This window comes from Callithrix jacchus, chromosome 15, assembly GCF_049354715.1.
Source record: "Callithrix jacchus isolate 240 chromosome 15, calJac240_pri, whole genome shotgun sequence".
In the NCBI taxonomy this organism is placed as follows: Eukaryota; Metazoa; Chordata; class Mammalia; order Primates; family Cebidae; genus Callithrix; species Callithrix jacchus.
The window spans coordinates 19,780,729-19,808,118 of NC_133516.1; the positions used below are offsets into that span (position 1 = coordinate 19,780,729).

At 36.1% G+C, this 27,390-nt stretch overlaps 1 protein-coding gene across 1 annotated transcript; it reads right to left on the bottom strand.

Moving 5' to 3' along the window:
• Nucleotides 1–13,347: 13,347 nt before the first annotated feature.
• Nucleotides 13,348–25,193, bottom strand: GMNC (geminin coiled-coil domain containing). Its single transcript, XM_035274815.2, has 5 exons — nt 25,112–25,193; nt 23,309–23,483; nt 20,542–20,630; nt 18,993–19,109; nt 13,348–17,472 (listed from the first exon to the last, which is right to left on the bottom strand). The coding sequence occupies exons 1-5, from the start codon at nt 25,112–25,114 to the stop codon at nt 16,852–16,854; spliced, it is 1,005 nt and encodes a 334-aa protein (XP_035130706.1). The 5' UTR covers nt 25,115–25,193; the 3' UTR covers nt 13,348–16,851.
• Between the last annotated feature and the right edge of the window lie 2,197 nt (nt 25,194–27,390).

Below are 27,390 nucleotides of genomic sequence, written 5' to 3' on the forward strand. Positions count from 1 at the left end.
CATTTGATTCAGCAATCTCATTACTCTATATACCCAAAGAAATAGAAATCATTCTGCCATAAAGACATAAGCACCTATGTGTTCATTGCAACTCTATTAACAATTGCAAAGATGTAGAATCAACCTAAATGCCCATCAATGATAGACTGGACAGAGAAAATGCAGTGCATATACACCATTGAATATTCTGCTGCCATAAAATTTATGAGATCACAACCTTTGCAGGGTCATGGATGGAGCTGTAGGCCATTATTCTTAGCAAACTAACAAAGGATCAGAAAACCAAATACTGCATGTTCTCCTTATGAGTGTATGCTAAATGATAAGAACAGGTGGACACATAAAGAGGAACAACATACAATGGGGCTTATTGGAGAGTTGAGGGTGGAAAGAGGGAGAGGATCAGGAAAAATAACTAATGGGTACCAGGTTTAATACCTGGGTGATGAAATAATCTGTGCAACAAACCCCCATGACACAAATTTACCTATGTAACTAAACTGAACCAAGAAAATATTTTAATAGAATTTGAGAGAAGTGAAATTTCAGGTAGAGCAAATATAGTGACACAGAAGTAAATCAATCCTTGTCTCCCTCCTAAATCTGAAACCTAAATTCAGTAAATAAAAAAACTGAGAAAACACAGCACAATATACTTTCATATATTTATTATAACCTCTCCTTTTTATAATGACATCAAGATTACACTAATTATAATTTAAAGACAGAAAGTATTTATTTTTAATTCATGTTGCATGGATATCTTTGTTTTATAGTCTTTAATGACCATTGTTAATAAACCAGCAGAAAGTGTCCTCTAAGTTTTTTTTTTTTTTTTTTTAATTTTTTATTGGATTATAGGTTTTGGGGTACATGAGCAGAGCATGCAAGACAGTTGCGTAGGTACACACATGGCAGTGTGCTTTGCTTTTCTTCTCCCCTTCACCCACATTTGGCATTTCTCCCCAGGCTATCCCTCCCCACCTCCCCCTCCCACTGGCCCTCCCCTTTTCCCCCCAATAGACCCCAGTGTTTAGTACTCCCCTTTCTGTGTCCATGTGTTCTCATTTTTCATCACCCACCTATGAGTGAGAATATGCGGTGTTTCATTTTCTGTTCTTGTGTCAGTTTGCTGAGGATGATGTTCTCCAGATTCATCCATGTCCCTACAAACGACATAAACTCATCATTTCTGATTGCTGCATAATATTCCATGGTGTATATGTGCCACATTTTTCCAATCCAGTCTATTATCAATGGGCATTTTGGTTGATTCCAGGTCTTTGCTATTGTAAACAGTGCTGCAATGAACATTCGTGTACATGTGTCCTTATAGTAGAACGATTTATAGTCTTTTGGATATATACCCAGTAATGGGATTGCTGGGTCAAATGGAATTTCTATTTCTAAGGCCTTGAGGAATCACCACACTGTCTTCCACAATGGTTGAACTAATTTACACTCCCACCAACAGTGTAAAAGTGTTCCTTTTTCTCCACATCCTCTCCAGCATCTGTTGTCTCCAGATTTTTTAATGATCGCCATTCTAACTGGCGTGAGATGGTATCTCAATGTGGTTTTGATTTGCATCTCTCTGATGACCAGTGACGATGAGCATTTTTTCATATGATTGTTGGCCTCATATATGTCTTCTTTCGTAAAGTATCTGTTCATATCCTTTGCCCACTTTTGAATGGGCTTGTTTGTTTTTTTCCTGTAAATCTGCTTGGGTTCTTTGTAAATTCTGGATATCAGCCCTTTGTCAGATGGGTAGACTGCGAAAATTTTTTCCCATTCTGTTGGTTGCCGATCCACTCTAGTGACTGTTTCTTTTGCCGTGCAGAAGCTGTGGAGTTTGATTAGGTCCCATTAGACATTCAATTTTTTTAAAAATAGGCTACAATGTCATTTTAATGATTAGCGTTCGCTATAATTTTTGTTACAGTTGCCTACCTTTTAGGGTGTAGAAATCTTAAGATACATTTTGAGGATCGTGAGAAGTATTTTGTTCGAGTGTAATTAACAATACGGTAGAAAACAATCAGTACTTACATAAGTCGTTTGATACTTGGAATGTATTTTTAAGGACCGGTTTCAGCACCTTGGCCAGAGCAATGTGATGGAGGATGTTTCTGTTCACTTTGGGCACCTTGGATTCCACAGGACAATTATTGCTTCTTCAGAGCAATAAATACATGCTCAGGAGTGAATCGCCAAGAGGCTGAGACAGAAGAATCGCTTGACCCTGAGAGGCGGAGGGTACGGGGACTGAAAATCACGTGATTGCACTCCAGCCAGGGTGACAAGAGCAAAACTTCAACTCAAAAAGAAAAAAAAAAAAAAGTGAGTAGCAAAGAGATGTAACAACCAACTGTAATCATTTTGTTAGTATCGACTAAAGTATTCAGATCGTCTTACTTTAATAAGCATGCTTTTAAAATAACTAATCAATCATAGAGCCCTAGGGCTGAAGAGAACATTAAAAAATTATCTAATCCAAATGGGAATATCTCCCATTGTCCAGGGACAAATACCTGTGCTGAAGTAATTTCTTTTCCTATTACAAATTTGTCCATGAAATAAAGTCCTTTTTATCATTGTAAATATGTCTGATAAAAATGACATTTTTGATACAATAGATTATTTAATGGAAGTTATTAGGAGACCAGTGATCTATATCTAGTTTTTTTTCATGTAAATTGAACAAAGTAATATTAAAATTCTGGAGCTAAATTTTTTTTGTTTCATAAAATAAAGCAACAAGTGATAGTAATACCAATGATACTATAGTTGCATGTATATTATTGTCCTATGAAAGTAATGTGATCAAAGTATATGATGTTATGATCAGGACTGACAATCTGTTAAACTGCTTACAGAGGCATATCCTTCCTCATTGAAATGACTTACGATCCTTCCTGAAGAATGAAGTTATTAATAAATCACAGAAGAAATGCGCCTCCTTGGACTAGATAGTTAATGCTTTCCAGTTTGCTTATAGAAATAAAATCTTTTAAATCTTACTCACATAAGAGTTAAAATGTTTAGGAAGGAATTTCTGAATGGTACATATTAAAGTGGTACCATTCACATAGACATACAACCTTAGTGCTAAGACTAAGTAATCTAGTCTACATAAAATAAAAGACAGTGGAGTGCCTTTCTTTTCTCTCACTCTCTCTCATATTCTCTTTCTTTCCCTTGTTTCCAGATTTTATATATTGAAATAAATTAAAACAACACACACTAGAAATATTGAAAAAGGATAACCACAGAAAGATAAGAAATATGTGTGCTGTAAACCAAGTTATTTTACTCTTCTTTGTGTTCTATCTTGGGATTATCAATAATTTTAAGAGTTTCAATGTATAATAAAATACCACACAATGAAGTCATAACACAAGAATAGTTATATATGTTGATATGAAAATATGCATAATGAATTTACATATTCAAAAACTAGTCAGTTCTTTACAACAAATGGCCAGTTTATTTAACAAATCAATGCTATATAGAAAAATATTAAATAAGTTTGGCTTTTACAGAATAAAAGAGTCTTATAAAACAAAATGTTTTAGTAAGAAGTAAATATTATATTAAGAATTAATGTTAATTTTGTTAGATGTGATAAGGACATAGTGGTTACTTATAAAGTTCTTATTTGTTGAATATTTATATTACAGTGATTTGGGTGAAATTGCATATTCTATGCCTGTTTTTAAAAACCCAAAACGGTAATCATAGTATAGTAGTAGTTCTGAACAGATCAAACAAGATGTGTAAATGTTGATAATTGTTGAAGTACATGGGGCTCACAAAGGATTTTATCTATTTTTAGACATGTTTGAAATTTTATACAACAAAAAGAAAAGAAAATCAGCAGTTCCCAAAGCCACTATGCACATTCCAGTATACTTTTCATCCTTGCTTCCCATATAAATGTGTATTTTTAAGAATATGTATCATCTTTGCTTTTCTCCACATAAATGTGTATTAAAAATGTTAAAAATATACAGAAGTATACTGAAATGTGCAGAGTAGTTTTGGGATTCTAGTTGCTCTATGTGTTTAATTTTGTTTTCTAATATGTATCACATAGCATATGTTATTTAAAAATATGCTAAAGTTTTATAAAAATAAATGGTTATCTTTCTCTCACAATGCTAAGGGAAACAAGAGTCTTATCAGAGATCATACATTTAAGTAAAGAATATGCCTTTGGGTCCAATATATATTGATGGCAACAATAATTACAGAGAAAAAAACCAATTCAAAAGCAAAACAATACCACGTTGAAGAGTCATCACAACTTGATTGGCCCCAATTTCCACTCTCAGAGTCTCTTCACTTGCTAAACTACCTACTTTCTGTTTGTACTTTTTTTACAGAAACTATATTCAGTTGACCTATGTAATTTTGAAAATATTTTCCGTTCTCATAATTTTCATTTCCAAGCTTTCTTATTCTATCTTGATGCTCTTCTTTATAGATGATTACAATAGTAGTGCTATCAATAATTAATATTTCTGCATATTACCTAGTATGCGTCAGGACTAGTTCTAAATATTTCAGTGTAACTCATTCAATCATTGTGTCAAAATTTGAGTTGGGCACTATAATGTTGCCAATATTACAAGTGAGGCAAAGTTCTAAAGAGGTTAATAATCTGCCTAAAGCCATATTACTGTTAAGTAGAAAATGAGTATCTATTCTAAATAGTGCAATATACAAGTTTTTTGGGGAACCTAACAACTGATTATCTTACATTTGCATTGCATCTAGGCATAATATTAAAGTCTGCTTTAATTAGCCTTTGTAAAGTTTGGGGCTAAATACTTCTAAAATTATTAATTATTTCAGCATTCCTCAAAAATGTTGGTCATAACACACTCCGAAGCCTATTAATTAAATTTAAAATCCATGGGATAAAAACATTGGAACAAACAGATTCTTAGTTCTTTCATATTCAATACAATTAATGTTATTGATGTGGTAAAATGCTTTTCTCTTTCATATTTTATGTATATGTCTTTGTCCCTGGACAAGCTGAGCCATCCATCTCTGGCATGGTAGTAAGGTTAAAACTGTTACAGTAGTTGCACAAAGGATAAAATGTTAAAATTCAGCCATGATGTTGAACACAGTATTACAGAAATATAATAATAGAGAGTCACACTTCATAGACATAAAATGATTTCCTAGATGGGGTTGTGGAACTTGATCATAGACAAGCTAGAAGAGAAAAGAAAAAGCAGGTTGTCATGTATTTGTTATATTCTCCTCTCTATTTCGGTTAAAGCCTTGGACAGCAGGTGCACCCTAAAAAAAGTAAGCTGAGTGGCAATGACATAATGGCATAAAGGTTTCTGCCCTGCTTTACCTTTATAATTCTCGAAGGAAATTGTGTCCCAGGCTCCCTCCCACAGCAAACTCCACTCCTTTTCACTTCGCAAAGTTATATCTCATCCCACATTTTTTATCCACACAAAATTGTTCACATACCTACAAACATAGGTATTTAATCATTGTGTATTATAGACACTGTCTGCTTTTTTGCTTTAATCAATTAACAGTACAAGATTGCGTTTCCTACAGCAGTGTATAAAAGGACATCTTTCTCTACATTTCTTGATAATATTTCTCCACATTCCTGTACATTATCATGCTTAATTTTTGCCAATTTGAAAAGTAAGATTTAAAACTTAAAAAATAAAAGTCTCAAAATTAGGTAGTGTATTGTTTTATTCAAAACTAATGAAGAACTAATACTGCATAATTGGGCAATTAATAGAACAATTTGAGCAAATAAGAATCTGGAATGGTTACTTCTCCTGGCTTAAATATAATAATTACATTTAGAAATAAAATGTCTTGAGTATTTGTTGTTTAAATATGTTTAACGTTTAACATAGTAATAAGCTTTTTTTCTTTTTTCTTTTTTCTTTTTCCATTGCACATATTTGATGATTCATTGCTTTAGGAAGATAGAAATTCATCACAGATTTATCACCATGACTTCTGGCAATTATCTTTGGTTATTATCTCTCTTTAGCTTTTCTAGAAATTGTTTTGATTTTGATATTAGCAAAAATATAAATGATGACAGGGAAAAACTGTCATCCCAAATTCTCTTTTCCTCTATTGCTCCCCAACCCAAACACTTTTTCTAGTTTACCTAGTTTTCACTTTTTGCTTTATCTATATATACACTTGTTTTTTGTGTTTTTTTTTTGGGGGGGGTATAAGAAAACAGCTTTACTGAAGTGGTGGTGTCATAGCTCCTGAAGTGTTACAACTCCATGACCGCTCCCACAGAGCACAGCTATCCCATAAGCAGAGTGCAACACTTGTAAAATTAAATTATTTCATATGATGAAGGTGCAATTTTTAATAATTTAATGCATATTTCATAATTGATTTTTCTTTATATATGAGGATATATAAAGTTTCTAAATTTGTATGCATATTTCACAATACAATATGCTATCATGGAAAAATATGTTATTAGGAAGTTCTTTATAAACCATAATTTAACAATGATCAGAAAAAGCATTTATCAATATTTTGCATAAAAGTAACTTTTTGGCAGTCTCTATTTTGCCAAAATTATAAAAATAAATCTGCCCATTATGATGGAATGAGTGACAGAAAATGCAGACATTGCATCAGATTTCTAGATTAGCAATAACATTATGATCTTATAAGCAAATAAAGAAAGCACAAAGAGAAACATTAAAGTATTCAAATATATAAAATAATTTGAATATGCTTAACAAAAATCGCTGCTGTTTGCACTATTTGGAGGAAAAAAAGAGGAAAAGTAGGGATTGATAAATTCCCTCTGCCTTCGATAATAAATTACCCAAAAAAATATGGTCCTTGGATAAAATGAGTATGGATTATATCTATAATGAGAAAATAATGTACATTATTTGCAAAGTTAACCACTCAACTCAAAATTCATGACTCATCAATTGACAGAATTGACCAGAGAGCTTAGAAAACTCAAAGACAATTTTTCAGCAAAAAAAAAAAAAGCAATTAGTTGTTAATCCTGTTGACTGCAGTAATTTTATTAACTCAAACTTCCAAATAAATGCCTGAAAATTCATATGTCCACCAGAATATTCTTGAGTTTTATTTGCAGAGTTTTCCTGGGTTTTATTTTAATACATGAGAGCTATACCAAATTCCGGTTTGCAGATGTGTTAATATCAAATGTAAGATTTTGCATCATGAGGCAACAATTATTCAAAGGCAGTGCATTAGTTAATTCTCACACTTGCATAAAGAACTACCTGAGTGAGACTAGGTAACCACAGAACTGTGAGTCAATTAAACCTCTTCTCTTCATAAATTAGGAGTCTCAGGTAGTTCTTCATAGCAGTGTGAAAACAAACAAAGAGAATGATAAGGTTTAGGCTATTTTATTTTTTGTCTTTTGCTCTTTATTTTGAAACTTTTTGGTTTTGAGACTGAGTCTCACTCTATCTCCCAGGCTGGAGTGCAGCCATGCTCCCTGGTCACTGCAACCTCTGTTTTCCGGGTTCAAGCGATTGTCATACATCAGCCTCCCAAGTAGCTGGGATTACAGGCATGCGCCACAACACCTGGCTAATTTTTGTTTTTAGTGGAAACGGGGTTTCACCACGTTGGCCAGGCTGGTCTCGAACTCCTGACCTCAAGTTATCCACCCACTTTGGCCTCCCAAAGTGCTTGGATTACAGACGTGAGCCATCGTGAAACTCTTAAAAGTGTAAATACTTGCCAAGAGTGGTGCTTCACGCCTGTAATCCCAGCACTGTGGGAGGCTGAGGCGGGCAGATTACGAGGTCGGGAGATCAAGACCATCCTGGCCAATATGGTGAAAGCTTGTGTCTACTAAAAGTACAAAAAAAAAACCCAAAAATACCGAAAAGCATAAATATTTTTACAAAACAACTACAGTTTCAGAAAATAAGCAGGGAAAGTGTGTAGCCACAAGAGGTTCCCACATTATGTATAATGTATCTATTTTTACATTATATATAATAAAGAATGTTGGGCTAGATGCTGTGGCTCATGCCTGTAATCTCAGCACTTTGGGAGGCCAAGAGGAGTGGATTGCCTGAGCTCAGCATTCGAGACAAGCCTTGACAACATGGCAAAAACCAATCTCTGCCAAAAAGACACAAATATAGCCAGATGTGGTGGCACACACCTGTGGTCCCAGCTACTTGGGAGGTGAAGGTGGGAGGATCACCTGAACCCAGAAGTTGAAGATTGCAGTGAGACAAGATTGCATCACTGGGTGACAGAGTGAGACCCCATTGAAAGAAAGAGAGAAAGACAGAGAGAAAGAGAGAGAGAGAGAGAGAGAGAGAGAGAGAGAGAGAGAGAGAGAGAGAGAGAGAGAGAGAGAGAAAGGAAGGAAAGGAGGGAGGGAGGGAGGAAGGAAGGTAAAGGAAAAAGAAAGTTGGAAATAACCTTCATATGAAGAGGTAATTAGTTAAATATGTTCTAGTACCTTTACAAAATAGTCATACCATGCTTTAATTGAAAATTATGTTGCAGAAAAATTTTAATAACCTAAAATGATGATAGCTTTCTTATGAAAAAGGTAATCATAAAATTACTGTTTGATATTATATATATACAGATTCATATATCCCTGTGTATACATAAAATTTTATTGCACATTTTTAACATTGCTTTACTAAAAAATATGTAAATTCATATGCAAATATCTTAACTGAAATAATTTGTGGAAATTTAAAGTTTTGGGCTTTGATATATGTATCTGGTAATTTATGATTTGCTGATAAGCACCTAATAATTCCTGAAGAGAAGTTCACAGAAACTCAAATTTGTTTTATTGTACATTTGAGCTCCAGTTCATCTCAAAAAGCCTACTCTATTTATTTGTCCAACGAATTTTTCACTCTCAACAATCACTTGTGAGCCATTTATTGGGATACTTCAATTCATTGGAATATGAAGATAAGTTGGCTTTATTTTTCCCTTTGCCTGATTTTAGGTTTACCATGTTGAATTATACTTTCTATTTTAAGGTAAATATCATAAATGTTAGGTCACTTTTGTCCATGAAACAGCATCCATGTGTTTTAAATGTTAATCTTATAACTGGTAGAAGTGATAATATTATAACTGATCTCCTTCTTCTAATGTGGGTTAAATGTGTGGTTCAAGGCACTTAAGAATGGAGGAGAAGGTCCATTCTTGACATACTTTGTTTTCTTCTTTTATAATTTGGATACATATCTATGGAGTAAAAATGACGTTTAGCCTATTCTTACTCATGGTTGCTGCTTCCCTGGATAACATGACTAGATATTGGTGTTCTTTATCTGGCAGAAATAAAACTGCTGGTTTTTCCCACATATTGTGGACTTACGTCTTGGTTTGGTGACAGTAACCTAGGGTTATATCTATTGCCCCATGATAACTTTCAGTTTAGTATTTGCCACTCTAAAAATGTCATAGTTTGGACAATAAACTATATAGTTATGCTCCTGGTGTGATATATTTGTGAGGTTTTTCTAGGAACCTGAAAAAGTTTTACGTAGCTTTGCCTTGACCATTTCTCACAGCTTTTTCTCCTAACTTCAGCTCACACTGTCAGATGTCTAACTCTACAGCCTCTTGTAGCTCAGATCATGGCCTGGGAGGTGGGTGGGGAACATAGTTAAGTTGTCCCAAGTTCATTGTACAGAAGCTTCTGCTGCACTTCTGCAATGTTTGATCAACCACAGTAATTATTTTGTCATGAAAAATGTTGGGAATCCAGATTACTCTGCTGTCTCTTCTTTCATTGCCCTGCCTTCCAGTGATATGAGTAAAGGTATCTAACTGATTTAATAGTGTTGCATTTTATTAAATGTGAAGCTTTTCACTTGAGAATTAAATAGAAATGTATTTTTACTGTATGTGAAGCCAAAGATTGAGGATACATGACAGAAATTAACATATACACAGTCCTTAAAAGTTATAAGATTATCGCACAAAACTGGCAAGGATATAGGGCAAACATTATTATCTCCATTTTACAGGTGGATACACTGAGACCGAGAAAAGTTAAATTAATTTTGGGGGTTAATGGCTATGAGTGAAGTAACCCACTTTTTTTACTGCAGTCTTTCTTTGTTCATAATATCACTGCACTGTAGGAAAGGGAACTGGGAATTTCTATATCTGATCAACTGATAAATATAAATTCTAATAATTATTATACATATTAAACAGTCTTCTTGAAGCCCATTCCAAGATCATAGAAAGGATATTTCTATTCATCAGGGCTATTCTAGGTTACCAGACAGATTTACTACCATTGTTGTTAACAGGATGGCTCCCAAGAAACCTGATTCATTCTTTATCATTTCAAAAGGAAGCAGCATGTTAATTAACAATTATTGTAGAAATTTTGAGGGAGGACAACAGGTTGGCCTAGGTGTGACTAGTTCTGAAAAACAATGGAAGAAAAGGTAGAGGCTCTGGCAATATGGTGCTTTAATTCCCCAAGGAGGCTGAAATTCCTGGGGTGCACACACAGTTTTATTAATGGGCGGGCCCAAGTGGCACTGTGCAGATGCCACTTCCAAGTTCCACCCAAGACTCCCTGTGGGCCAGGGGTGGAAGAAGAATAACCCTGTGGCTTCTGGAAGATGGAAAATCCTGGGAGAGCAAAATGAAAGGAAGGTGTGTTTTGCCTTTTGCCTGATTATAACAAAGGATTCTGAATTCTCAGTGCACACTCATTACAGAGCTTTTCTTGCTTTCAACTTCACAGCAACTGGAGGCCCCTGAGGGAACATTATCTTTCTGAAGCTCCTGAGATAGTTGGGCCTCATCCCAGAGGGGCTAGTCATTTGGTATTGAGGACTCTCTTGAAATGAGAAATTACCTAGAAACACCCTTTCTATGCCTTATTATTTCAGGTTATAAACTTGGCACCGACATAAGAAACAACAAAAACATCAGTCGTGTTCTAACCCCTGATTCCCAAAGTGTGAGGATAGACTGTCTCCAGTGTGTTAGAATGAGTCAGCTTATAAATATGACTATTCACCATTTTATTTTCCCTTTGAATTATACCAAAAAGGAATGAGAACAGAAGAAGTAATGCTAGTACTTGAACAGGAATAAAATTTATTTTCTGTATTAAAAGAGGAAGAGATAGGCTTTCATAAGGATCATGTATACACTGCTACTTTAGGCTTTAATATTAGTAGCAGTAATTGAGAAAGATTTATTTCCCTCTTTTTATTTATTTATTTTTTTTGTTTAAGAAGAATGTTAATACTTTTGACCATGACAGCCCACTGTTTCCATCCCACTTTCCTCATTCCAAATTTCTGAAATGGTTTTCAATGCATACACTTCTTTCTTTTGAAATAATAGAGGATGAATTAGGTCTCTTGTGAACAAGCCCTATTAGGAATGATAAGATTCGTGAGCACCAGAATACCGTACTGTAGAAAGTAAGCAAAGGTTTCAGACTTCTTCCATACTTTATGATTCTGTCTCTGAGGTATGTGATAGTCTCTAACAGTCTGTTGACTGTATCAATATTTGGCCAGTGCCAAATATGGCCATTATGTGTGATAGTGATAGAGACAGGAGTCAGCCGCGTGTCCCCAGTGAAACCCTGCCTTCAAGCCTAAACCATCCTGAAGGCTGAAAAACCCGGCCGCTGATTCTGGAAGAAGCCTGCCCTTTCCGGACTGATTCTTTCTAAGTAATGCCCACCCATGTACTGGGAGGACAGGGAAGAGCCGGAAGAAGTTTGCGCTGTTTGCAGGAGTGAGGAGCCTGGCTTCTCCAGTTCCCGTGTGGTTACTTGGGATTTCAATATGTAATAAGCAGGAAACCTACCAGCAGAACTCTTTGCTGAAAGTTATTTTTCCTTTTTCCTTTTCACCTAATAAATTTTGCTCCTCACTCTTCTGTGTATCTGTGAGCCAAATCTTTTCTATTTGTGTGACAAAAACTTGGTTTTAGCTGAACAAAGGAGAAAGTTCTACAATAATAGTGGAAAGAGTGTTAGACCTACAGTCAGTACCAGGGTTCATCTCGGGCTTCAACTATTGTAATGTGACCCATATAACACTTAGAACGCTTGTCTCTAAAATGTCAATAAAGACAAGAAACACATTGTGATAATATGTTTAAAATAAACTGTATCCATTACATCCCTATTCAAGGATTAAAGTGAGTGAAGTTTATTCATAGTTTTCTCCAAAAACAAACAAAGAAACAAAAATACTGTAAGAAAACTAAATAAAATCCAGGTTATCCATAACTGGTAACAAGATAATCTCCATGTAGATACAGGTTACTGCCCTCAGATCCAAGTACCAAATCATTGTCTCTTGATATTAATCTTTCCCTGAGGAAAATATGGCTATATACCTATATAGTGTCCTCAAGATAATCCTGCTTAAAATTTTCACATGCAGATGCCCTAATCTTTTCATAATTCCTCATGCTATAACTAAAATCAATCTGGAACATTTAACTGAGGTTTTACTCACTTGAGGCGGAACGTCACAAAACTAGAGAATATTTTATGTTGATTGCTCTTTAAGTTTACTTGTCCCATGTTGGTTTCTGTCATGCTTTTGTGTGGTGAGTGTTATCTTAACATCTTTCAATAATCTATTCCTAATCATAGCCTTGCTTGAAATCCCAAACCAGATTGCTGACATTTTATCCAACTATGCTGGAAATACAAACATCGATGATGAAAGCCAATTATACCATTGCTTTGATTAAGCATGTTTAAATTATGCTCCTCTCATTTATAGCCAAGTTACTTTTTGTGTTTGTTTGAGACAGAGTCTCACTTTATCACCCAGGCTGAAGTACAGTGGCACAATCTCATTTCACTGCAACCTCTGCCATCTAGGTTCAAGCGATTCTCCTGCCCCAGCCTCCCGAGTAGCTGGGATTACAGGTGCCTGCCAATGTGCCCAACTAATTTTTATATTTTTAGTAGAGGTGGGGTTTCACCATATTGGTCAGGCTGATCTTGAACTCCTGACCTCATGATCCTTCTGCCTCAGCCTCTCAAAGTGCTGGATTACAGGCATGCACCACTGCGCCCAGCTGCCAAGTTAATTTTTAACACATATTTTATCTTTATATCCTCAGCTGAGCCCAACAGGCTATATCTGTTGAATAAATACCTCAATTCATAATCATACTGCTATTTCATACATTTAAAAATGACATGCTTTTTTTTTCTGTGACAAAATTTACAAAAGAAATGGATACAGAAACCTTTTTCTTGGTTTGTTGCTCCATTCTCTAAAAACTGTTTCCAAAATAAGGGCCAAAAGTAGAATTAAGTAAGTTTTTGTCATTATTTATTAGCTATAAATTCATTACAAAATTAACTCTTACATATATTTAGAAATATTTCAAATCATAAAGAAATCATATTATTTAAAATACTGTGTGTTAAATTATATTTCACAATTCCAGAATATTCGATACAAGAATTAAACCCAGAAGTCTGGTTATGTTTATATAACAAAAATATAGATAAAAATATGAAAAATATGTTGAGAAGTATACTCACACTACATATTTGTAGCTTGAAAACCAATTCTATTTGGTTTAGTGAAATACAAAGAAAAATATCAGAATTTACTATTATCCTCATGTGAATCTTTTGGTAAAGTGAAACACAGGTATAGTTATATACCTGATCTTACAAGCAAGATGTAATATTTATCAAAAATTATCACTGGATATATTAATTCTATACTTTTCTCCACATCTATACTACAGGTTAGTTGTTAAATCCATTTGTCATACTTTCTTTTAAAAATCATTTTATTGAATTAAATCAAATAAATTTTTCCATTAATTCATATTGTTCTTTTTCCTCAAATTTTTCAAAATTATAGTTTAGCATCACTGAAATCTTAAATAATCTCACTTGCTGAACAGCGCCTTCAGAGCTGAAGCTTAACAACATCCTTTTTTCCCCAGATAGTAAAGAGATACAGTATGATTTATTTTCAGATGATCAGAGGACACTGGTAAATTTAACAAATTTTTAAAAATGATACTGGATTCTAATTTTTATATGTGGCCAGTTAAGACAGTGGTGTACCTAGAAGGCACAGGACCCTAAGCCACTTAACATTTGAAAGCCTCATCAATGTACCCTAGAGAAGGAAAAGAACCATTAAGCCCGAAATGCTGAAAACATTAGTCTGACCATACACATCATACAAAAAAAGTGCAAATACACAGGATTAAGGTAACAAACTAGGAGAGGAAAATCTACTATTAGGGAATGTTAAGCATAACATAAAAATAGTTATCACAATCACAAAATACTTAGTTTTTATTTCCCACTATAGCTTAAAATATTAACTGTGGTTTACTAGAGAGACATGGTAAAACCATACAAGTAAAACATATACTCAGGTGAAAGGAATTTTTAGTTTCTCAAACATAAACAAAATAATTTCTATACATAATTTAAATGGATATTAAATATTTATAGGCATGATTTCAAGAACATGTGGTAATTGTCTTCCATAATATCATTCATAATATAAGCCAGGACATCTTATCCCATTTTATCCTTAATGTTCTGTAATATCTTTAAACTGGGCTGAAACTAAGTTTCATTTAAAAGCTATCAAAAGCTATGACATTTTATGTGGTTTTGTTTTGTACACCAAATGCATTGTGCTAAGTTTGGGTGAATCCTCATGGTACTTGACACATGATAAGGCACACAAAGATAAAAAAATAAGTGTTTGTTAACAGATACATTTTTCTCTTGCAGCTTGATTAGCAGACTTTCAAAATTAGTTATACTGCTTTCTCAATTCCTAGTGTAGTAAAGTACAATAATTCTGATTTTTAAATCTCTTATTCAAAAAGAGACAAATTTCACCAACCAGGGCACAGACACTAGAATGTAAAAGGCTCATTTATTCATTTATTTTACTTTTCAGAAAATGGATTGTGTCCTACTTATTAAAGTACTCCAGATAATAATATTAACTGCTGTATTGGATTCTTCTTCATAAATTATTTTAAAAAATGGGCGGTAGCAAAACTTTATAAAACAGACCTTTTGTTCACATCACCAAAATAAAGCAACAACCAAACAGCAACAACAAGGAAAGGCATATCTTTGTTACAAAGAATCCTAAGCGATACACTTGACCTATGAGATACTGATTGTGCAAGGTTACTTATTGACCTGTGGAAAAGAGAAAAATGAGAACAGGTTTCAACATGGAAGATTTCATCATTAATTGAAATTTGTCCAAAAAACACAGGTGCACATGTAGGATGTGTAAATTACTCTGGGAATGACAGGGATATTGGGAGATGGGAAAGAAGAAAACTAGCATAAGCACTAAAAACATATTGTTTCAAATTTAGAAATATTAAGTCCTTGATGCCAATATTTACATTCAATCTATCCACACTTATTTAAAAAATTAATATGTATCAATTTTTGATGCAAATTATTTTCACATTGTTAGACTGAGTTAACTGCAAAATGGGCTCTTACTAGATGTGATCAGAGCAATGATTTATAATGTTAACTTCAAATGGCTTATATTTTTCATCATTATTAATTGTACATAAGTTCACCTTACATGATACTTGCAGTGACTATCAAAAGACTTCTCTTTAGTTTCTTCAATGACCTGAAATTGCCTTGTTGGAGTAAAGCTGATAGGACCCACCCTCAAATCTTAGAATATTACTTATTATCTAGTCCAACTTCTGCATTCTACAGCTGGGAAACTAAACCTTCACAAAAGGGAAATCATTTTCTCAAAGTCATAACAGATGAATTGGTCTAAGTCTCATGATGGTGGCCACAGTGTCTAAATCACTTGCATTTTATCATCATCATGTAGCATTGTGCTTGGTACAAAGTAGGCATTAGGTATTCTAGATATCTTGGGTGGAGTGATCAATGAAAAAATGAAAATGTGAATGAATGAATGAATGAATGAGACAATGGCTGAACTAGGCTAGTCTGTTTTCAGCAGTAAGAGTTTGTCAGCATCTGGGTAGTTTCAGATGATGACTAGTTTTGTTAACACAGTCCCTCAAAATGTTCTTCTTGGAGCCATGTTGGTTAAAGAAACAATGCCGGGTACATATAGAAGCTGATACATCATGAGGCATTTAAAAATAATTTAAGTTCTTTGTAATTTTAAAGTATGTCTGTGATATTGCTTGTTAGTGGAGCTACAGTTGTTTTAAGAGACTGTCAATGCCACCATGGGGTGCTGAACTTTTTGAACTGCCATGAACATAACATTATACACATCCATACTATGTCTTCAGTAGTAGCGGTGATGGGCAAAGACACTTGTTTCTACCCCACCCTAAGCTATTTGAACATGCAGTGGCAAGTAATTGAAGCAAAAATAAGGCTCATTCTAGAGGCAGTTTTCAGAAATGACAAAGAAGGAGAAAAGTAAAAGGCTGTGATATTTCAACTACTTAAAAGATGAAAATAGATTAAACTGGCTATAACTGGAAAAATGTATCTAGGTCTTAAAAAATATAGAAGTAAATGGAAAATACCTTTTCAAGTATAGGGCAAAGAGAGAACATCAATAGCAGGTATTGGTGTGTAAACAAGTCAAATTTAGGTGAAAGAAGCGAGGATATGTTTCACTATGGATTCGTGGAAGCCATTCCGTGTGGATTTAAGTGGGTAATTGAGAGTAACATTTAAAGTGGCAGGAGACAGTCTAAGCAATAGCTTCTCTGTTCCATATAGTCAAATTCAAGTGCAAGAGAGGTCTTTGTAAACAGAGTTCATGGCAGTGCTTTGTGATAAAAGAGGGGTCACTAAGACTGCTTAGGGACCCAGGTAAACTTCCAGCCTCCCTCCTCATCTCGACGCACAAAGGCTTGTCCCTGGTGGAAGGAATGAGTTTTCACATTACAATGAGGGCTCAGGGATGTGGAAAATGCCATCTCTGTCTTGTTGGGTGACACATTAGTACTATAGTAAGGAAGAGTTTTCAGATCTGCTGGGGAATTTGAAAGTTGAGAAAGGATGTGGAAATCTTCTCCATGAGTAGCAGCGCTGTGCAAGGGGGTTGTTCTGTCACCTCTATAGTCAATTGACATATCCTCTCTGGGGACATTTTTATAATCAACTGCATCATCCGGAAACTGGGAAAATGTGCTGGCAAATCTTCTGGGACGAGATGAGAGGGCACTGTAGTTAGCTGATAAGGTGTCATCAATGGTATCAAGGTCTTTTAACCCAAGTGTTTGAAGGACCCAGGGATCCACAGGGGGCCCAGGTTGTTCTTCACAGTTAGCAAATTCACCAGAGAGGTTTCTTTTGGCATTTTTGGGATGAGGAATCTCAGCAGGAGAGTATCTTTGCTCTTTGGATTTTCTCTTTCCCTTTCTGAATTTTCCACATGCTTTGGAGAACTCATCAGATGAGAGCAATTTCTAAGGAAGTGATATTTAAAAGTTACACCTCTTTCATGTATTTACTACTTACCTATATTATTTAGAAAAAATGATTAAGTTTATCTTCACAGGCAAGTAAGACTGATTGGATTAGCTTATTTGTAAAGTAAAATCTATGATGACAAGTTACTGCCTAAAAACTCTAAATCATATTTTTTTACTCAATTTTTTTAAATGTTGAGAGGACCAGATGATATTTTTAAGATTTCTGTACAGCAAGTTACTATTATTATGACTGTAATAGCAATTATCATTTATTAAGTTATCATTTATAAATAAGCTATCATTTACTATAATTTATAAATTGTTGATTAGATGTATTATCTCACTGGATATAGATGTTACTAAAATCTTCATTAGTGCGGAAACTAAGGCACAGACATATTAATAACTTTATGAGAATGATTGAGCTTAGACATAAACCTAGGCCATCTGAATGTAGAGGGATCCTCTGATTAAACACTATACAGCACTGCTTCTTCCTATTTAACTAACTTTCAAAGCACTTCTGAGATATATTATTATGTTATTCTAAATCCTGGAAAATTGAAACCAACAGATAAAACTGCCTAGTTAATATCACTTAGTAATATTAATAAGTGTCCTTTTATGGAATGGTGGATGGAGTTAGGAGCCCAGGCTAATAACTACGATGTATTCTCTTTTTAACAAAGGCAACTGAATTGCAAAGCCATCAAATCTAGTGTCTTGTATTCTCTGAACTGCTCTATTTAGCAAGAGTAGCAAGAAGCATAATCAATTTAAATCAAATAATATCAGATAATGTAGCTTGTCTAGAAGTAAGGAAAAGATTGATGATTAAAGCATTAGTGATAACATAATGTCAAATAGATTAAAAAATTGCAAAGCCAAAGAACTGAAGATGAACAAAAAAGGACTATAGGCAAGTTATTTAACCTTGAGTTAGAAATAGCTCATTTTAAAAGTGTAGAAAAAATGTGAATTAAACGATAATGTAATTGTATGTGCCTAACTGCCTGATGTAATTTACACATGCCAAATGAAGAGATTTGGGCTCCAGCAATATTCATGACATTTTAGATCTAGCAAAATTCTTAAAAGATATTTTAGCCCATCCATTACAGGTGAGGTTGAGTGAGGATCCAAGTCAGAGTGATTTGTCTAAAGTCAAACAGATAATTAAAAGAACTGAGTGTCTTTCTGATCTGCTTCCCATACCAGTATTCCATCTATCTGATTCTGCCTTTTGATTAACTGTGATTGTCTCAGCAACCCCCACCCTGACTACCTTTCGCTTTTTAAGAAACTTGTTTTATAATATATGACTGATATCTACAATCTAGGTACTTTAGAGAAAAGATACACAAAAATTCTTGTGAAAGAGCCATATTTCCTCAAGAAAAACCATCCATCCTATAAATGCATATCAAGATACACTGTTTAATCAAGGAGTTTTATATAAGTCATTTCCTTTTTCAAATCTCTGCTTCGTTCTTATAAACTAGATACATACATACCTTGGCCTTTTCTTCAAGACATTTAACCAAAGCAGAATTCAGGTATTGTCTGAGGTGATTATTCTCTTCATGTAATCTAGCAAGTTCTTCTTCCTTTTGCACCAGGGTATCTTGCAGCTACAAAAAAACAGGCAATGGTGAAGGCTGCGCCACTGTATTGACTGTGTAACTTTATAATAATGCCACTGATGCTTAACTGCCTTAAATCTGATTATTGTTTGTTGTATGAGCACAATCTCATGGACCCCTCATCTGAGAGGTCTGAATCAAATTTACATCCCCCTAACATCTAATTCTTCAGCTTTGTGCTCTGAATTTTCATTCATTGCAAAGCATTTGGAGAGATTATAATAGACTTTTAAAATTGGAATCACAAGGGAATCAGGTAGATATGAAGAAAAATGAGCTTCATGCAACTGTTTAAATATAGAAAATGATGTCTAGGAAGAGTTTGCTGGACTCCTTCTTTGCATTTTTAAATAAATAAATAAAAATAGAGATGGGTTGGCTTCTTTCAGCCTCAGACTGATCTGTCCGTATGTCCACTAAATTAAATTACACTTCAGGGCAAAACTAACACAACATTAGAAAACAATCTTTGGAAAATATTTTATAATTACCATCGCTTCTCCAAGTATTAGCTATGCTTATTGTTTAAAAATACCAGCACACTCATTGTATCATTTGATCTTTTCAAATGTCCTCTGAGATAAGCAGCACAAAGATTACAATTCCAGGATTATAAATCATTCTATTATAAAGACACATGCACACGTATGTTCATTGAGGCACTGTTTACAATAGCAAAGACCTGGAACCAACCCAAATGACCATCAATGATAGACTGAACAGGGAAAACGTGGCACATATACACCATGGAATACAATGCAGCTATGAAAAATGATGAGTTTGCATCCTTTGTAGGGACATGGATGCATCTGGAAACCATCATTCTCAGCAAATTGACATAAGAACAGAAAATCAAACATCGCATGTTCTCACTCATAGGTGGGTGTTCAACAATGAGAACACATGGACACAGGGAGGAGAGCATCACACACTGGGATCTGTTGTGGGGGTCTAGGGGAGGGGCAGTGAGGGGTGGGGAGACTGGGGAGGGATAACATGAGAAGAAATGCCAGATATAGGTGATGGGGGGGTTGAGGCAGCAAACCACCTTGCCATGTAAGTACCTATGCAACAACCCTGCATGATCTGCATGTACATGTATCCCAGAACCTAAAGTGCAATTAAAAAAAAAAAGAGGAAAAAAATCACATTCCATAAATGAGGAAAAAGAAAAGGATTCGAGGTAATATGGCTAAAATGTGTAAAGTGAGAGCTTGACTGCAGGCCTTTCTAGAGGTCTTGGTTGTTTTTCTTTTCTGTGATATTAATCATATAACTTTGATCTCTGTGTCAACACACACTCACTTTGGTTCTTAACTAAGTCAGCATGAATTTCCAGAAAGAAAAAAAGCATTACATTAACAGTAGAGAATAGATCACACAGAACATGACCAGTCTCAATGTTCTGAGTTACACATACCTGCTTGTTTCTGTAAAGCTGAGAGGAGAGCTGAGCCTCTTCCCATGAGCACAAGTCCGGAAGAGGAAAATTTGAGTCACTGAATGATTCTGTGAAAATACAAGTAGATAACTGACAAAATAATCTTGTAGTTTCTGTGCAAAAAAGAAACTCATGAGATCAAATCAGAAAATTTAATAGGTTCAATTATTTTTTTTTCCTGACCCTTTCTTTTGTCACTGGACACAAGTGGACCTGTTTCCATCTCCTACTCAAATTCATTCATGGCCCTAGAATCAGGCAGCCTCCTCCACCTGCTCATTTCTTAAATGTGAACAACCTCTAAGAAATGCAGGAAGGAAAGCTGGCAGATTCATTTCCATAGCCTTTAATCCCTCTGTCCTTCCTGGTATCAATATCACTTCCCCATTCTCCATTGCCTCCCTCCAGTGAGAGGAAATCTGACAAAGCAATGAGTCTATAGTGGAAGAAACTATTAGTGTCAGGTGGACATCATTTGGATCACTTACTGGCTTTAGGACCATGAGCAATTTATTTATTTATTTATTTTAAGGGGGAAAGAAAGAAAGGAATGAAGGAGAGGATGACAGAGGAAGAAAAAGAGGGAGAGAGAACAGGAATGTTGTTTTATTCTAAAAATGCGTATTGAAAACCTCTTTTATGCCAATAATTGTGCTTAGTAATGGCCGATCAATATTTTATTTAAACCTGTGAGTAGGTGTGATGTGATACTGATAAGAATGTATATTTTATGTATTCAAAGTGGAGAGTTCTATAAATGTTTAAGTTTACTTGTTCCGGATCTGAGTTCAAGTCTTGAATATCCTTGTTAATTTTCTGTCTCATTGATCTATCTAATATTGATGTTGAAGTCTCCCACTATTAATTGTGTGGGAGTCTAGAGAGTCTAAGTCTCTTTATAGGTCTTATGTACCTGGGTGTTCCTGTATTGGGTGCATATATATTTAGGATCGTTAGCTCTTCTTGTTGCATTGATCCTTTTACCATTATATCTTTGTTACTTTAAAATCTATTTTAAATCAATTATTTTTCTTAAACAGCTACTGCTGCCACGTGGGAAAACAAAACATTTAAAGTTTTCAGAAAAGGCAAGCAAGCTTTGAGAGACAAATATTTATACACTATATGCCAAAAGTATTAAAAAAGTAAATTTTTTAAGTGGTAAGGGGTCACATTCTTGCCTAGTATATGTATTCCTGCTGGATAAATTAATAAAGACTGTCCAGTCTTTGTCACTAATTTGTTCAAATACTTACTGTTCTCCCCCTACACTGGGCATAACATGGCAACTGCATTATATTTTTCTAGTTTTTATCTTATTTTCTAAGCTTTAGCACTTGATAAAATACTGTTTGGCTCTACAATTAAATCCTGGTCTGTGATGCTATCAGTTTCTCTGCCGGTCTGCCTGCCTGTTTCAAATCTAAGGGACTGTATTTATTCAGAATTGCATGTGGTAGCACTTCCTACTTTAAAACAATTTGGACGTTGCTTCTCTGAAGACCTTAATGAAAATCTCAAAACTGTACTCAAGCCTTATCTGTTTCAACTGTTCTAATCTGTATATTTTTTAATGTTTTTTTCAAAGTGCTTTTCTCCCCATATTTGACAGTTAGCTCTACGTATCAATAAAAAACTATGGTTGGTCATACTATCCTGGTTTATTTTTACTTTCTTTTGTTCATCTGGGATAGTTTTGACTCTTGCCCTTCTCTAGTTATACTGTTGATACTGAGATTAGAGGCATGAGCCACAGCATCTAGCCCAACATTCTTTATTATATATAATGTGACAATAGATACATTATATATAATGTGGGAACCTCTTGTGGCTACATGCTTTCCCTGCTTACTTTCTGAAACTGTAGTTGTTTTGTAAAAAGTATTTGTGCTTTTTGTGTTTCTTTTGATTAAAGTGAAATGATGAGTAAGGAGACAGGAATAAATGGCAAAAGTAGTTTGAGTTCACATTTTTGGGCATTTTGTTTCTGCTGTTGCTTGTAGTGCAAAGCTAATACTCAATAACTTCCTCCCTGACATTTAAGTATGCTTTTAATATTGTGTTTTCCTTTGTTTGTGTCTTCTTTAAAAAAATAACATGAATCATGAAGCAGAACCAACAGTATGGATATTTAACTCTGGAGTGTCTGAGAGTTCTTCAAGAAACTTGAGTGTTTAACACAGATATTTCTTTCATATATATAAATATTGCTAGTAAGCCACAGATCAAAATTATATGTGATTTTACATCAATGCTATACTTCTTTCCAAAGTTGAAGCCTTTTTTGTGTATAAAAGGGAATCCCTTTTTCCACTTCTAAGACAATCTCCATGGAACTTCCTCTATGAAATAAAAGACTAAGTTTTTTATTAAACTCAGGGAAACCTTCCTGGATTCCAAAGGAAATGTTCCAACTGGTATCCTCATTCCAAAAACAGTCTGCTGGTGTGTTGTTTATAAACACACCAATCCAAACCCAGACTCCCTTAGTGAGATGGGACTCTCCAAGAGCTTTAGAGTGTAGGGAGAAATACATGCTATCCAGTGGGAAGGTAAAGAATCCCATTTTCATTATTTGGCACGTACAAAACAGCAGGTTTTATGGCTATAAAAATCAGGAGTCCTTGGGTTTACTTAAATTTTCTATATCGTCCCTTGTTCTAGAGTCCTAGCGCAGGATGCTCTGCAGGCACGAGTATGGAAAAGGGCTCCAGATCTATCAGGGAAGCAGAAGAGCAGAACTTACCCTGTGCCTGTGGTGCTTGTTGGAGCTCTCTGTTGTCCAGGAGACCAGCAGCCCAGAAAGAGACCCAAGTCTCCGTGGAAACGTCAACACTAGATTCTGACGTTGTAGTGGAATACGGGCAATTATAGCTCTGGCCTCCTACAAAGTACTGGTCTTGGCAAGGCAGAATGGTGTTCTGTGAAATTCAGTATCGAGGGAGTGAGGGGTCCCAGGAGATGGGGTGATGGAGATTTAGAAGGGAAAAAGGGTGGGAGAAATACCAAAATTACATGCAGTGAATTATAAAGAAAAAAATCAGTAAAGGTATTTAAATATAGATCCATATTAATTTTGGGATGGCCAAATTATAATTACTAAAAGAGAATGTGTTTCTTGGTTTACCTGGAATTTCCCTTAAGCCCTCTGAGCAAAGAACAGACTAGTATTGAATGGAGGAAATTTGTACATATCCAGGTTATATTCTCTGTTGCAATGCCTAGCTCATCTAATAGGCTACCCAAGATCTAAGTAAAGAGAATTCTACTTAATGATTCAGAAACATAAGAATTAATTGGTTCTCTCCAGCAAATACCTTAATTATATTTCTAAAGCTCCTGAAGCACAAAGAGCGCAGAATGCTAAAGCTGAAATGGACACGACGTAATATAGACTAACCTCTTCATTTTAGTTTCTGAACCATACTTGCCTCACTCTTCCCTTTCTCCTCCCTCTGAAATGCTGCTGGCTTATAGTCCATCTATCTATCTATCTGAGATAATTTAAAAATTTTGCTCCCAATTCTAAGCACGGGAGCATAGTCACTCCAAGTAAACGTATAATCAAAGCTGAAAGAAGTTCATTAGCAAAGACAGCAAGCTGTAATGCTGTCCACTACTAGGAATCAATGCCTCTCCCAAGTTATCTTGCCACTAACTGGCATGTATTCTCCACTGTTTCTCATCCAGCGAACACCCCTCCACTTCTCAAACCTCAAACACACATTCTTTCCAAATGTCTGAGCAGGGGCAGGTATGCAGCCTTCCTGGGTTAATTTGTAGGACACCAATTTTAAATTACTTGTCAATGTTTAATCAGGTAAAAGCCATTCATTTTAGCAAGGCGCAGCTTTGGGAAAACTCTTTTTGAATACTACAGTCTTTTGTTGATTTGAAGGCTTCTTTGGCCATTAACACAAACAGAGAAAACAAATAAGAAGGAGAAAAAGAAAAAAAAAAGTTAAGTCAATTCATCACACTTAGTTAATGTTCTCCGTAAATTAAGTTTTGAAAAATTCCAGTTCTGAAGCAAGTCTAGCTTGGGCAGTGCAGACCAAAGAAATTCAGCCAAAAGTTTATCAAGCGCAATTTTCTTTTATTTTAAAAGCATGTTTGCAGACTCCTTCCCTGAGGTTCTTATTGGAATCAGAACTAAGCTATTATGCAATTGATACCTGAGAAGAAAACAAACCCCAAATACTCCTAGTCAAGTTCATGTCCAAGTGTTTCCAAATACATACATCATCTAGAGGAAGAGGTAGAATGAACAGTGAGTGCAGGTGGAGGGAGAAACTGGGGAGAAAGTAAGGAAAGTAGAAATAACAGAGGGAGAGAGCAAGACGGAGAGAGAGAGAAAGCAGATAGAGAGCAGATAGAGAAAGGACAGAGGATTCTAAAAGAGAGACAGGGCAACAGAGAGGATCTCTTTAATTGCAGGCAGCAGAAAAATCTTGCTCCCAAGGTGTAATAAATTCCAAATGCAAAGCTTACTAACTTTCAGAGACCCAAGTTTTGCCAGCGGACCAGCTAACGCCAGTTCCTCACTTACCATCTTGCAGAGGAAGAAAGCGCTGCAGAAACTGAGCCCACTCAATTTTTCAGTAAAACCAGTGGGAGCTTTAAATGAGACTGAGGGGAGGAGCTAGGAGAGGCGAGTTCTAATCTGCCAGAGCCCCGGTGACGCCCCTCGCTCCCGGGAGCGCCGCTCTCTGATTGGGTGAGAGGCTGTCAAACTGGTGACGTGAGCCGGGCCTCACCCAGCAGAAGACAAAGTCACCCGCGCTCCGGGCGAGCGCCGCGCCGGGACCAGGGACCTGCCGATCCGGCCGCCGGCCGCGAGGCAAAGGCAGGACCTCCGGGCCTCCGCCTCCCGGCGCGCGGCGCTGCTTCTAACCCCTCCCCGGTGTTGACCCGCCGCGGGCGGGGAGAAACGCGCGGCCGAGGCTGGCGGCGACCCCGCAGCCGGGACCGACCGACGCGAGGGCCGTGCTCCCTCCCGCTCCACGCGCAGCGCCGGGCAAGGCGGGACGTTGGTCCTGGTGCCTGGACGCAGGATAAGAAAAGCCCAAACCTGCATCGCAGTGATCAGGGCAGCCTTTAGGGAAGCCCTTCTAACTGGCCGCAGCGTTAGTATGGGTCCTGTGCACTTTTTTTTTCTGGCTACTTAATAGAAAATTAATATTAACTTGCTGTAAGACGCTATCAGTTGACTTTTTTATAGTTTCTATTGGGTGTGTCTTATTTTCTCCAATTTCTGAAGCGTTAAATGTGGAGGTGGTATATATCCATTCTGGAATGTAAGCTTCACTAGAACAGCAATTCCTATTTGGTTCCCTGCTGTCTCCAAAATACCACGAACGCTTTCTGACAAGCAATAAGTGCTGAACAAAGGTTTGTAAAAATAACTAATTAAGCAACACATTTAGGAATCCAAGTGTCTTTCTGTATGGTCCCTATCTTCACATGATAATAAATGATTATCATTAAGAAAACTTGGTGTATGTTAATATCTTTCAATTAAACAATTTGATTTCCTCTGTCTTTTCTCTCACCTTTTATTCTGACAGTTCCTCTTATGTTATATCTAGAGGAGAAAGAGGAGTAGCAACATCTTTAAAACCACTGAGCCACCACTAGCCAACTTTTATTTCAGCTTACTAACATAAGAGATACAAAGCAATTTACACTAACCCCAGGAGGCAGGTACTCTTATTGTCTGGTTTAACAGGTTGACCAATGAAGCTCTAACATTAAGAAATTTCACCAATGATTTTACAATTAAGAAGTAGCAGACTTCTTTGGGAGGCCGAGGCGGGTGGATCACGAGGTCAACAGATCGAGACCATCCTAGTCAACATGGTGAAACCCCGTCTCTACTAAAAATTACAAAAAAATTAGCTGGACACGGTGGCGCGTGCCTGTAATCCCAGCTACTCAGGAGGCTGAGGCAGGAGAATTGCCTGAACCCAGGGGGCGGAGGTTGCGGTGAGCCGAGATTGCGCCATTGCACTCCAGCCTGGGTAACAAGAGCGAAACTCTGTCTCGAAAAAAAAAAAAAAAAAAAAGAAGTAGCAGACTTGGGATTTGAACCCAAGCTGGCTGAAGCATCCATGCTCCTAACTCCATGCATGTGGTATCTGACTCACTTTAGCTTATTTCCACTGCACATTACAGACCTTTATGTAATGGTTATTGTTATGGGTGGGTTGTGTTTCCCAAAATTCGTATGTTGAACCCCTAACACCAAAGTTACTTGGAAATAAGGCGTTTAAAGAGGTAATTAAGTTCTATAGGAAGTCAGAAGGGTGAGACCCTAATCCAATTAGGCTGGCCCCGTTATCAGGGACACTAGGCGTGGCACATGCAAAGTAAAGGCTATATGGGAGTACAGTAAGAAGGCACCTGTCTGGTCTCCAAGCCAAGAGGAGAAGCTTCAGGAGGAACCAACAATGCTGCCAACACTATGGTCCTAAAATTTCAGCCTCAAGATATTTTTTGGGAAAAAAAATAATTCTGTTGTTTAAGCCATTTTGTTATGGTATCCCCAGCAAACTAACACCAGGCAGGGGGTAGGAATTAAGAAAACTTCTGATTGTGTCCTGCACAGCTCTATCTCTAAAATAGTTTGACTGTTATTTATTCTTCCTTGTACTGTACTTGTGACCCACAGCACTTGGCAAGTTGACTAGCACACAGCAGATGCTTAAATGCTCTGTGTCCAAGTTTAAGAAAAGAATAGACAAGGAAGGCGAACAAGATACCAGACTTGTTGGGACCCGTTCCTCCTGTTCCAAAACTGTTTATTTGCAAGCGTTTTTAAGTGAACAG

Bases quoted from the DNA above. Each gene is read 5' to 3' on its own strand.
- GMNC (XM_035274815.2), bottom strand. The intron at 19,110-20,541 runs GTATGTGTAACT...GTTTTTTTGTAG, and splicing joins AGCTTTACAGAAACAAGCAG to CTGCAAGATACCCTGGTGCA. The intron at 17,473-18,992 runs GTATGTATGTAT...TCACTTCCTTAG, and splicing joins GTCTTGAAGAAAAGGCCAAG to AAATTGCTCTCATCTGATGA.